Source organism: Thermobia domestica, chromosome 2, assembly GCF_964235325.1.
Source record: "Thermobia domestica chromosome 2, izTheDome1.hap1.1, whole genome shotgun sequence".
NCBI lineage: Eukaryota > Metazoa > Arthropoda > Insecta > Zygentoma > Lepismatidae > Thermobia > Thermobia domestica.
Window position 1 is genome coordinate 270,433,967 of NC_137455.1, and position 12,115 is coordinate 270,446,081.

The 12,115-nt window shown below is 34.2% G+C and overlaps 1 protein-coding gene across 1 annotated transcript in view; it reads left to right on the forward strand.

The window, feature by feature from the left end:
* Positions 1-10,103, forward strand: part of RhoGAP5A (Rho GTPase activating protein at 5A) — a 53,422-nt gene extending 43,319 nt beyond the window's left edge. The window contains exon 9 of the mRNA XM_081748706.1: positions 1,614-10,103. Within this exon, the coding sequence (XP_081604832.1) occupies positions 1,614-1,782 (169 nt within the window). The 3' untranslated portion in view covers positions 1,783-10,103. The remainder of the gene's footprint in view (positions 1-1,613) is intronic.
* The last annotated feature ends 2,012 nt before the right edge of the window (positions 10,104-12,115 follow it).

The window sequence follows — 12,115 nt, forward strand, 5'->3', positions numbered from 1 at the left end:
TCCTGATTGTCTTTAACAAGGTTTGCAATTCTGCCTCTAGAAAGTTGTGATCCAAATCGATATCCTCTTCCGGTAGTGTCTTTACGTCTCGTACACTATTCCTGAAACGCTGCTTCACAAGAATGTAATCGATTTGATAGCGTTTCTTATCTCCTGGACTTTTCCATGTGTACAACTTGGTTTTTCTTTTTTTAAATCACGTGTTCGTTACCATCAGATCATGTTGCCTACAGAAGTCGGTAAGCATTTGGCCCCGTTCATTTCTTCTACCTAGTCCAAATGGTCCTACTACCTTATCCGCGGCTCCTTCTCCTACTACGCTGTTAAAGTCTCCCATTACTATGGCGTTGATCTTACCTCTTCTCTCCTGGTGCAATATGTTGCTAATCTCATCATACAGCACTTCTACTTCATTGTCATCATGGTCGCTTGTTGGGATATATACTTGTATTACCACAATATCCACTGATTTTGCACTTAGTTTTACAAACATCAAGCGGTCACTGCAGCGTTCCACTTTGATTACTTCTTGCTACTTCGTTCTTCATTCGCGGTGTCGCGGCACCGTTCTCGGCCTTAACGCCACCAGAATAGAATATTGTGTAATTTCCCGACACTGTCTCATCTTTTTCTGGTCATCTCGTTTTACTAAGCCCATTATGTTCACTTTACATTTGTCCATTTCCACTTTTAAATTTTCAAGTTTATCCGTACGTCGTAAAGTCCGTACGTTTCAGGTTCCTATACTAAAGTAAAAGTTATTATTATTATTTTCTCCTCTGATGTCTCTTCCCGGAGTAGTCTCCACCCGGAGATCCGAACGGGGGACTATTTTACCTCCGGATTTTTTTTTTACCTCAGGAAGAACATCATATTTATTCTCCTCCTTCGTCCATCTTGGGAAAAAGATAATGTGGTAGTATTGTCATTTCCTTTCCACATCTCCATGCTGTTGACCACCTTGTGGTTCATCCGCCTTTTAGAACAATTTTCCCTCCTAAGGGCAAGAAGGTGCCATGACCTCCACCCGCTCATCCGCCCTCCGAAAAGGCCGTTGGCATTTGGTAGAGGCTGACACCTTATCCCGGGAGTCGGTCGGTCCCCACCTACGTTAGCCGCCTATGACGTTGCCTGCGTTCTCCCGCGAGGAGGTGTAGATTGGGATTTTCCCTTCGTTTAGGTTGAGACCCGAAGGCTTTTCTCAAACCTCTCCAGTACTTTTAGAAAGCATGTCAGTGTATATAGCTTCTTATATGGAACTCCCATTACTATTCACTCTAATCCCGTTTTCTCTTTCTTGTGTTTAGAAAATGCTGACAGCACTTAGCAAATATTCGACGTTTAATCTGGTCTTTTAACAAAACCGTAACAGAAAACAGGAGGGAGATTGAGGTTATTTATGAAACAGCTCTTCAAGGAGTTGGCATTAACAATGTGTTTGTGTAGTTTGAATTTTAAATCTCTGTAATATAGTTGGTTAATGAAACTTGATCGAAAGATTTTTGTAGCTGTGATCTTGTGTCGTTTAAAATCTACCGAACCTTAATTGAACGAAATGAGAAAAAATTGTTAACTGGCTTATTTTGTGCTACTAATACTTGTTTAATTTTCAGAGTGGTGCAGTTTCAGGATTTGAACAAAATGACAGCTCATAATTTAAGCACTGTGTTTGCGCCGACACTAATGCCTTCTCCAGATTTGTCGAAAGGTATTCCTGGAATGACTTACGAAATTTGTGCCTTGGAGACTATGATAACACATCAAAATGTGATATTCAGTTAAAAGGTGTCTGGAAACGATAATTCTTTGTCACTGTTCGTTAGTATTTGGTCTGTGATATTTATTTTTTTTTCTACACGATTACGAACTGTATCACGTTTCTCGGCATATTTTATATATTTTTACAGGAAATATGGATGTGGTTTTAGTGCACGAACAATATTATCATTACAATATTTTATTGTTATTTTCCTATGTATATTTTTCTAGTTAATTATGCAATTCATGCAAGGTGTGTTGGAAAAGTATATTTTTAAAAAGTAATTGGAAAGAAAGATCTGTCGTTGTGATATTTGTTGATGGGATGTGACGAGTTCCATGTCATAATACAACTGTGTTTTTAAAGATGTCACAGTTGGTTGATGTTATAATGACCTAAACGCCAATCTTGAAAAACACTTGGTATTAGTATAGTTTTTTGTAATTAACAGATAACAGACTCCTTATGAAATTTGAATTTGGATAAATGTTAAGGTACGAAAATTGTGCTCTGAATTACTGAACTATTCTCCAGATATGTATCCGAATTGTTTCATGTCCCTATTTTTTTTCCTCCTATTAGGTGATATTTTTGAGTAACAGCTTGTAGTCTTTTTCGAAAATTCGGAATATCCGGGTTGTGACTTTCTTCCCTCCTCTCTCTCTCTCTCTCTTTCTTAGTTATACACATAGACACACACACACACACACATACATTTGTAAATATATTTATTATTATTTGTTTTGCTTTTCTACTGTAGCGTAGATATTCATTCTATATTACTCTAAAATAGCATACGAAGGGCAGTGAAAAAGTTCTCGGAATGTTGTAGTTCTGGCATTTGTGGTGCAATCACAATGAATCGTGTGCAATACTGTCCCTAGGTTACCTAATTCTGAATTTAACAAGTATGAACACGTGTTAATAGTAGTGTACGAATAGTGTAGCTAAACGGAGGAATGCGTAGAAATCAGTTGATTTAATTTCACAGATCGAGCAACGCGCAAACATCAAGTTCATGTACAAATTGGGAAATATCTGATTCAGAGAACTTGATAGCTTTAAAAACAGTGAAGCACCATCAGATGTTTGGCTCTTCCGAAAGCTAAAATGGACCTTTTTCGTTTCGTCAACATAGAAGAGATCAAAATCAATACGACGGCTGAACTTCGGAAAATACCAAAAGAGACCTTTCGTCGGTGTTTCCACCAATCGCAGAAGCGGTGGAACAATTGTGTGTGTGTTCCGAAGGTGCTAATTTTGAAGGCAATTAAGTAAATATTTACTTTTATTGTGGTAATAAAGAGCTACAACAGAATTCTGGAACTTTTTTACTGTCTCTCGTATGTAGTCAATATTCGAGGTGGAAGAATCAGAGGCAGAATGTTTTTGCAAAATTTTGTGTAGGTACAGTGACCAGAATTAACATAAGTACAGCTGTTTAATATTGTTTTAAACTTTCACTGTGATTTTACAATCACTTCCAAAAAAAATCAGTTTAATTAGATTTTAGCATCATATTTGTTTAATGTTTGTATCCTTGTTACCCATATCATAAAATAAATAAGAATTATTGCGTAATATGAATTCTTTAATATGTAAAGTTTAGAAATACGAGTATAGTAATTAACCAATGGTATTTTCCAAAAAAGGGTACATACGCTCCCGCTGTAATAGAAAAACGTTTCAATTCTGAATACCAGTGACTGTGGAGGCAGGTCCGTATCCAGCCATGGTAGTGTGGGGTGGTGAGGGAGAAAGTCGGAAGACAGAGCAAAACTTACGGGGTAATTACTATGCTGTATTTGTTAAAATTCATACGTTAGGTTTACCAGAGAAAACTTTGATGAGCTAATGGCCAGACCATTGTCCTCGACTGCATCTGAGTGCTTCAGCTTCCTTAGTGCTTGTTGAAAGCACAACTGTCTAGCAAACATATACTGTAATTCCAGTAATCAAAAGAGCATACTTTCATTCTATCCACAAATGTATTACCTTAGAAAGATAAATAAATAAAATAAAAAAAAACGCTGCGAAATTTAATATTGTAATAAATATCTTCTATTCGATTGTAAAGAGGATCTCCTTTAACTGTAAAAATAATACTTTTCTACAAATCATACATTTTGAGCAGTCACTGTCCCATGCTTTTGAAAGTATTTGTAACTAGAATATTGTGCCTATATTTTCTTACTCTTAATGCGCATCGTGAATATTGAGAGCAAATTCTGCGCGCTGCGCAGAGCCGATCATTTGAACTAATCCAGTGAAAACACTTACTATTCTATTCGCTCTTCCTATAGTAAGATACTATCTTATTATTTTCTTTCCTGTCTACACGCGAGTATCTGCATAATATATTCCTTATAAATCTTCGTTTTATTGAAACAGAACATTCAGTAAGTTTTAAGATGGTTCAAGCGCTTTCAATCAGATTTAGACGTGCATTTCTGTTCTTTTTCTCCTTTGCATCTCTGAACTAAGAGTCGAGGCCTCACACACTATATGTATGCTGTTGTTAAATTTTCAACCATTCGTACCTTAATGACTTTTCCTAGTACCCTTTATCTTCAAAACAATCTTCAAATGTATAGAATGATCTTTTACACTTTCGTGTCATGCTGCTGATTTCTCTGTACAACCATACTTTCATGCCCTCACATGGTCCTTTATTCGTCTCTTATGCAGTGCTTTTTATGCCTGTCCAATGTAGAACTATCGCAGTTACACATTATTTTATGAATCTAGAGAGGTTTTAAAATGTTGCTACCCTTTAATCTTGATCTTAATCTTTGCTGTACTTTATTCCAAGTTAATAAATACACTACGTATATTGTATGTACTTTATTTTGTTACTTTCTCTTCTTACATAAAGCAGGTCGCCATGTAATTTAACTCTTGTTAATCACGCTGCGATTAGCTGTATTTGTGCTGTGTTTCTAAATGTTGCTGTATTTCTAATTTTTTTTCCCCTGTTCTATATCTGCTTTTAGAAAAGTTTCGAAAATATGTGAAATTTCCTTTTCTGATCTCCGTCATAAGCAGTTTTCACTATTCTATCAGCAGTAGTTCTAATGACAGGGTTTTTATATGTCAGATCAGGGTTATATTTGTTACAACATTACTACAACTTGACTGACCTGAAAATTACAATCTTCCATTGTGGAGCATAAAATTATAGGGTTAAATATAACATTATAACAAACATGACAATTATTTCTAGATATATATTGATTTATTTGCGCATCTGGTGGTATGTTTTTCTCAACTTAATGCGTATCTAGCCATGTTTTGTATTTTTATTGTTTCTCAGTTTCCAGTAAAAGAAAAAGTATGTAATGAAATCTTTCAGTTCTACATCCGACAGTTATGCTCTGAGACAAAAGCAGACGGCGGATGATTAATGAAAGTGAATGATTATGAAAGTATTGGTGAAACGAAAATGGGTGAACCCAAGAAGACCCATGTTCGCGGTGTTGTCCACCATATATTTATATGGACTGGGATCAAACCAGATATCCGTCGCACCAGAGAGGAAAAGAGATAAATATTTTCAAGTTAAGTACGGAATAAGGAGTTATACTCGAATTGTACGAAAGTTCTTATACACTAAGTTCTAATCATTTTATGTTTAATCATGCATTTCTGTTACAAAATACATAACGTGCATTGCCTTGGCTATTGAATTAGTTACATAGTACTGAGTTCGAACGTTGGTAACACTACTATTATCACGTAATAATACTAATAAATGAGCACCTACATAACCTATATATATATATTCAGAGCAATTGTGAGACGGCTTGTGTGGCATATGCGCCAGCCATCCTGTTGAACCCAAAGCTTCCTCATGTCTAATGCAGCAATTGGCTGGAGAAAAGAAATCTGCGAGCCTGACCGTAGCGCTCTTCGTTGACCGTGAACGTTGTGTTATGTTCATATTCGAAGGAAAAGTAATATCACCACTCTGCAAACCACACCATACAGTTACACGCTGAGAATGTAGTGGCTTCCTGACGACGACATGTAGATGTTCAGAGCATCAATTACAGCAATTTTGCTTATTGACAACCGCCGAGATAAAAATACGCCTCATCCGAAAATATACAAAATCGGCGCCTAATACGAGCTGCTCTAAACCCCAAATAGAGAAGCAATAACGAAGGGATGATTATTTTGTTTCAATTCCTGAGTAAGTTAGTCCTTGTAAGTGAATAATCTAATACCTTTATGCAGAATTCGCTAGAGACTAATGCGGCTAATATTCAGTTGCTGCGATCTGGCGATTTGAGGTTCTCTGGTTGAGGCGCATACTTTCGACAACAGCAGCAATATTTCGAACTGAGCGCACTGATGCACACGAGGATACCTTGTGTTATCATTTAACATACCAATCTCACGAAGTTTATGTGCAAACTTGAGTACAGCAGGCGCGGTTGGTGCATTATGTCGACCGAACTTTCTATTGAAATTTCGCACTGTTTTGGCAACGCAACACTCAATTTCGAAATAAGTTTCCAATATTTCTCAACGTTATTCAAGGGTAAATCGATTAATTTCGTAACGTAGAGATGATATTGTGTTTGTTTCACTTGTTTGGACACTAATGAGCTGTCACTTTCAACATAACATGTACTTTAAAAAGAAATTAGCCGATGGCCCACCGTTTATCAATAGAAAAATGTACATATGTGTTTTTGATGACGATTGCGGCTAAGTACACATACGAAGTGCGACATGAAATTTTGCACGAACTTGATTATTCCATGTATTCCAAGTTGAGATCTAAAAGAAAACATAATTTTGACTTTTCAACTTATCCAATTCAGTTATATCTGTATTTAGAAAAGAATTATATTTTCATTTATACGGAAGTTGTTCTACCTTACACATGTTAATTAAAATATCTTATTTCGAATTCAGCTATAGATATCATATCACTGAAAGTAAGAAAATAAAAGAATAAAATTGATAACATTAAGACATAGATACATTCAAGTGAAATACAAAATTTGGAAATGCCTTTGACACATAGTTCTATATTGTTTTACTAATGAAAAAAAAAAAAAAAGAGTTCTTCAGCCACCAAAACATTTTAGCCAAAACAGTGCAAAGTAATCTAAACAATGATTTATTTATTTATTTTCTGGAAAACACAATTCTAACATAAGTGTATAGCTGATTGTCAGACGAAATTGACTGTAACTGAAGAAAATCGTAATTTGCTTTCAAAATGTGCTACAGTTCTTCGCACTACAATTTTCCCGCGTAGCTATTTGATTTTATGACTGAAAACAAGCAAAAAGTGGACAGTATTATATGAAAATCTAATGAGACACATTGTTTTTGGATCCGTCTCTGTGAAATGGTCCAGCATAATCATGCTTTTGTATTTATAATTGTTATGTGATTTATTGGAATGGAAGAATTTAAACATAGCCATATATAAAGTGAAATAAAAATAATAAGTGGCTTTTAATAGTTAATGACAAAAACACACTGAAGAAACTAAACTTAGGAGTTTGTTTTACAAGAAATAATAGTCGATCAAGCTCAAATTAATACCTAGATATATGACAAAAAAGAGTGTGACCAGAGCAAAGTCTGAGTAATGTATAGAAAAAAGAAAACAGTAGAGAGAGGGTAACGATAAACAATAAAAATCATTATCGAGAAACTTCCAAATATAATTGTAATGTAAACCAATGAAGAAAGAAAAATATAGGATAAATGAGTGGTAACAAGAGTAGAAGCAGCGTGATGAAGAGTGAAAATGATCAAGTAATAATAGATTAACATATGTATATCTAGTTTCTTAGAGTGCCTTCGTCATTAACTATCATATACGCATCTTTTATTTGGACATATTTAATGAAACAGTGGTATTTCTAGATTTTAAAAAAAAAAAAAAAAAAAAAAAACTGAAACTTACGTATTGGTAGGAGATATTTCTAACATTTTTACCGGCCCGGCCATTAGAAAATACCACCTCCTCAATATTAATGTATGATGCCAAATTTTTGTAATCTCCAGTATTGGGTATGAAAGAGCTGGTCCGAGAAAATTTGGCGCCTCCTGAAAAGTTGCCACCTTAGGCCAAGGCCCATGTTATTTCTGCATGTTCGAATCATGCTGAATCATTTCTATCATAATATAAGTGAAAATACAGTTAATACATTGCACGCCTTGCATGAAATATTATAGTAACACTGCAGTATTTTTAAATATCTCGAAGTTACTGTTTTCAGAATCAGCTGGTCTGAATGATAAAATAGTATATTTCTTGATGGTCTGTCTTGTCTCAATGTTGATAACACATACTCAAAAGTGTTCTGCATCTCTGTTATATCTAAACATTATTATTATTATTATTCGCTTATGATTTTGTGTTATACAAGTTCTTGTTGTGATTTTCATTTTTTTAAATAATATGTGAATAGACTGAATAATTCTTGCCCATATAAAATACTCTAAATGTTCCAGTATAGGCAAATTTGTAAAAAATGTTACAAAATCTTAAAATTACAAAAAACTTTTTTTTTATTATTATTTATTTATTAGAAAACAACACGGACCTTTATAAGTCGTTATATATTAGTTACATACCTACGTTCTATTATTAAAAGTCAAAGCATTAGCAAGTTAAGCACTATTATTTTGTAAATTATATGATTCCCTTAACAACATTGTAAGATTAAGGTTTCTCTAAATCTCTGCCTTATAATGAGGTATTTCGAAAGATGTTCAAAGAGAAGAATATATATTCCGTATTTGGAACTTACAACAATTTAAGATTACATGAAGGATTTCTTTCCATTTTTAAAAAAGTTTTTAATGGACTAATATACCATAATTTTTAGTATATGTTGTTACAAAACAAAATATTTTGATTTTTTATATATATTCGATTATATATCTTCATAATAGAAGTCAATTTAAAGTTCCTTTATAGTAGATCTAAAGTATTTAAATGTAAGTTTTTTACTTTAAAAATGCACGTTACTTCCGTTACTCAATTCGGAAGTAACAATCTAGTTTTCGAATTTTAAATTTCGATGACATGAATACAATCATGCTTACAAGTTCTGGAGAGACTTACATAGAAATTAAATGTATAACTCCCAAGAAATTGTTAACTATGATTTTCCATTACCTCTTGATTTAAATTTCTGTATGCTTCTGTCAGAGCAAAGGGTGTAACTTGAACTAATTATGTTGCATCGGCAATGTGCTTTATTTCGAATGGTATTGTTGGCAGTGACGTTTTCCAACATCGACCGTTTGTTGGAGAAGCGGGAACACACACACACACAAAAATCAAGTTATAGTGTTTATAAAGCCAGTATAACCCATTTATAACATGTGGAATATGAAATATTGATTATCATTTTTTTTCGCGTATGTATAGGATAGTAAAAGTTGTGCCTTGTTTCAAAATCATTTGTCTGCTGATAGTCTTGTGGTAGATTCCGTATAGTTTGCAGCTATTTCATAGTGTCAAGAGATGTTGGAAAAGAATACTCATTTGTTTGTCGGAAGCTGTGTTAAAGGACCGTTATATGCATCGTCGTCGCTTGAGTTGACTTGATACTTCCTGAACACAATTATTCGGAATAAGAGAGTTTTTATGATAAGTTAATTTTCAGATCAACGTGGGTGACTTGATAAATCGTCAAAAAGGAGTCGGATTTCGATTCACATTGTGATTTTGTATATATATTTGCATAATCAAAATTGGAAATAAAGATTTCTATCAATTTTCTAACGTTGGAATTATTTCATTAGTACTTCAGTGTCTTATCCAAACATATTTTCTAAATAAAAAAAAGTATTTTATTTAATGAAATTCACTTTGTACAGTATTATTAATTACAATAATGTGACTGCATAATAAATTATAATGCTACATATTGTAAATATATAACTATGTAGTATGTGTGTATATAATAATCATATATAATTAATTACTGCAATGGCATATGTAGGAGGCCTAAATGATGGAAGTTTTCTTCTTAAAAAGCTGTATTGCGTTCGGTGTTTTTAACTTGGAAATACACAAGTGTTGTCACCGATTCTACAGTCGAAAATAATAATTTTGCCCATTTAGGAAATTATCCCTAATAACTCCAACATACTTTTAATAATTCCTATGCAAAGTTATATAAGACTGCGAAGGTAAGTTTTTGTGAAAAATATTTTATGAATGTAGAAGAAATTTTGTTGTTGACTGTACAGTAAACTACACAAATAATTTGTTTTTGTGTACTCTGGTTTATATGCTAGATTTACGTTGTTTTTGTATTCTGTATTGTTTCTTTGCTAAAATACAATAAATTCTGGATTATTTGGATGTGTTTTTTTTAATTTATAACAATGTTTCTCATTCTGTGGTCCGGAACTCTCAAGATGCCGCCATTGACTGAAACGGGGTCCGCGGAACATTTTTTTCATGAAACTGTATCATAATGTAGCTCACACTTAGGATATTTGTAATATACACTACCTAGGTTTCAACCAATTGAGAAGATTAGAATACCATTGGACAGACATATCCTTAAAAAAAAAAATCAAATATTGAAAAGTAAGCTCTTACTGATATTTCAAAATGTATATAGGAGCGCATAGTTTATATATATATATAGGCGGGATGGCGTGGGAGATCTGCCGTTCGGATCTTGCGTTAAGCTGTAGGAGCTGAACTCATATAGGCTGGCTGCTGAAAGGAATGCTAAACTCCAAACCAAATCAAATATTAAAATAAATCTTACGTCCAAATATTAAAAGCAAATAATAATAATAAATAACTCTGTTCTAACAGACTACTTTATCCGCCAGTTAAGCAACATTTTCAAGTAAGGGTGGGTAAAACCTTTTTCTTATAAAGAATGTTTGGCTACAAACTACGCTAAGCTTCACACAAATACCGTCGTTTCCTCTTAAATCCAACGTTCGGTTTTTGCACTCAAGTATAGGGTAGGATAGGGAAGAGTAGAGAATATTAGGGTAGCGTTGCGTAGAGTATTGCAGGTTAATTTAGATTACGTTTGCTCAATCCTTTGCCATTATTTTCTAATATAGGGTAGGGTAGAATAGGTTAGGGTACATTAGCTCAATGTTTAACCATTATTTTCAAATGTAGGGTAGAAAAATTAAATTAAATCTTCAAGTTAAACGTCCCACCGTCATGCCCTTTAAGCTAAGGGAGAAGCAAGTGAATGATTGATGGAAAAAATGGTGGAATGAGAATGTGGGAGGATATGGAGTACCCTGAGAAAACCCACTCGCATGATGTTGTCCACAAACTTTCTTGGCAGGCAATCGAAGCAGCGACCCCGCGCATCAGGGGTAAGTGCTCCAAATATAGGGTAGAGTAAGTTATGTTACGTTACCTTACATTCAAAAATTATCCATTATTTGAAATGTAGGGTAAAGTAGGAAAGGTTAGGTTAGCTCATCATATTACCACGTCTCACCATGACACTTTATTTAACAGTTACTTCAGCAAGGAACCCCTCCTCACGACTATTTTCGGACAAGATCTTTACAACTCAAATTTTTACATAGATTTACATTTACCTTGCCCTGCCAATTCCGCTCAAATAGCAAAGATCTAAGTTCATATTTGCGTCGCCAGTTGGTTATGCTTCATTCCAGAAACTAGCACTGGTGTACGTAAATATGATCCTCTTAATTAAGCAAAGTATTGTTTGTTTTAGTAATTCAATGTCAATTTTGCATAATGCTGTCAATTGGCGATGCGATGCAGCTTTATGTACGGATTTAAGAACAAGTTCCATGCATTTATATGTCTTTTCCAGCGAATCGACTTTTTGTATCTTAAATAGTCACTCTTGGGGTGTGGACTTACATTTCCTTGTACAGATCCATTTTAGGGGCGCTTGAGTGTATGTACACGATAAGAAATGTTGCGCAAAAGTCACTGACCAACTTGTGCTAGATGCTCATTAGAAAGCATGAATGCTATCTAACCGAGTTAGGGTAGGACTGCAGAGAAGTGGCCAAATTTATAGCTAAGGTTGGTGTAACTACATATAAACAAAGAGAGTCCAAACACTGTATATGGCATCAAATTACCTTACATGTTGAATAATGTATTTGTACAGGTAATACGCCGATGTCTTCATTGCCTGTATATTTGTGTTCCAAATTAAGGGTTAAGTGCTGTATCGCTGGATCTGTTTCAGGAAATTTACGGGTAAATTGGTTAATTTATTTTGATGTCTGATGAAGAATGAGTGAAAGTCATGTGATGGCAATAGTTTAAGTTAAGAAAATGTATCTTTTTGTTCGTTGTTTTTATATAAGCAGCATTACATATGGAAGCGGATGGATCTA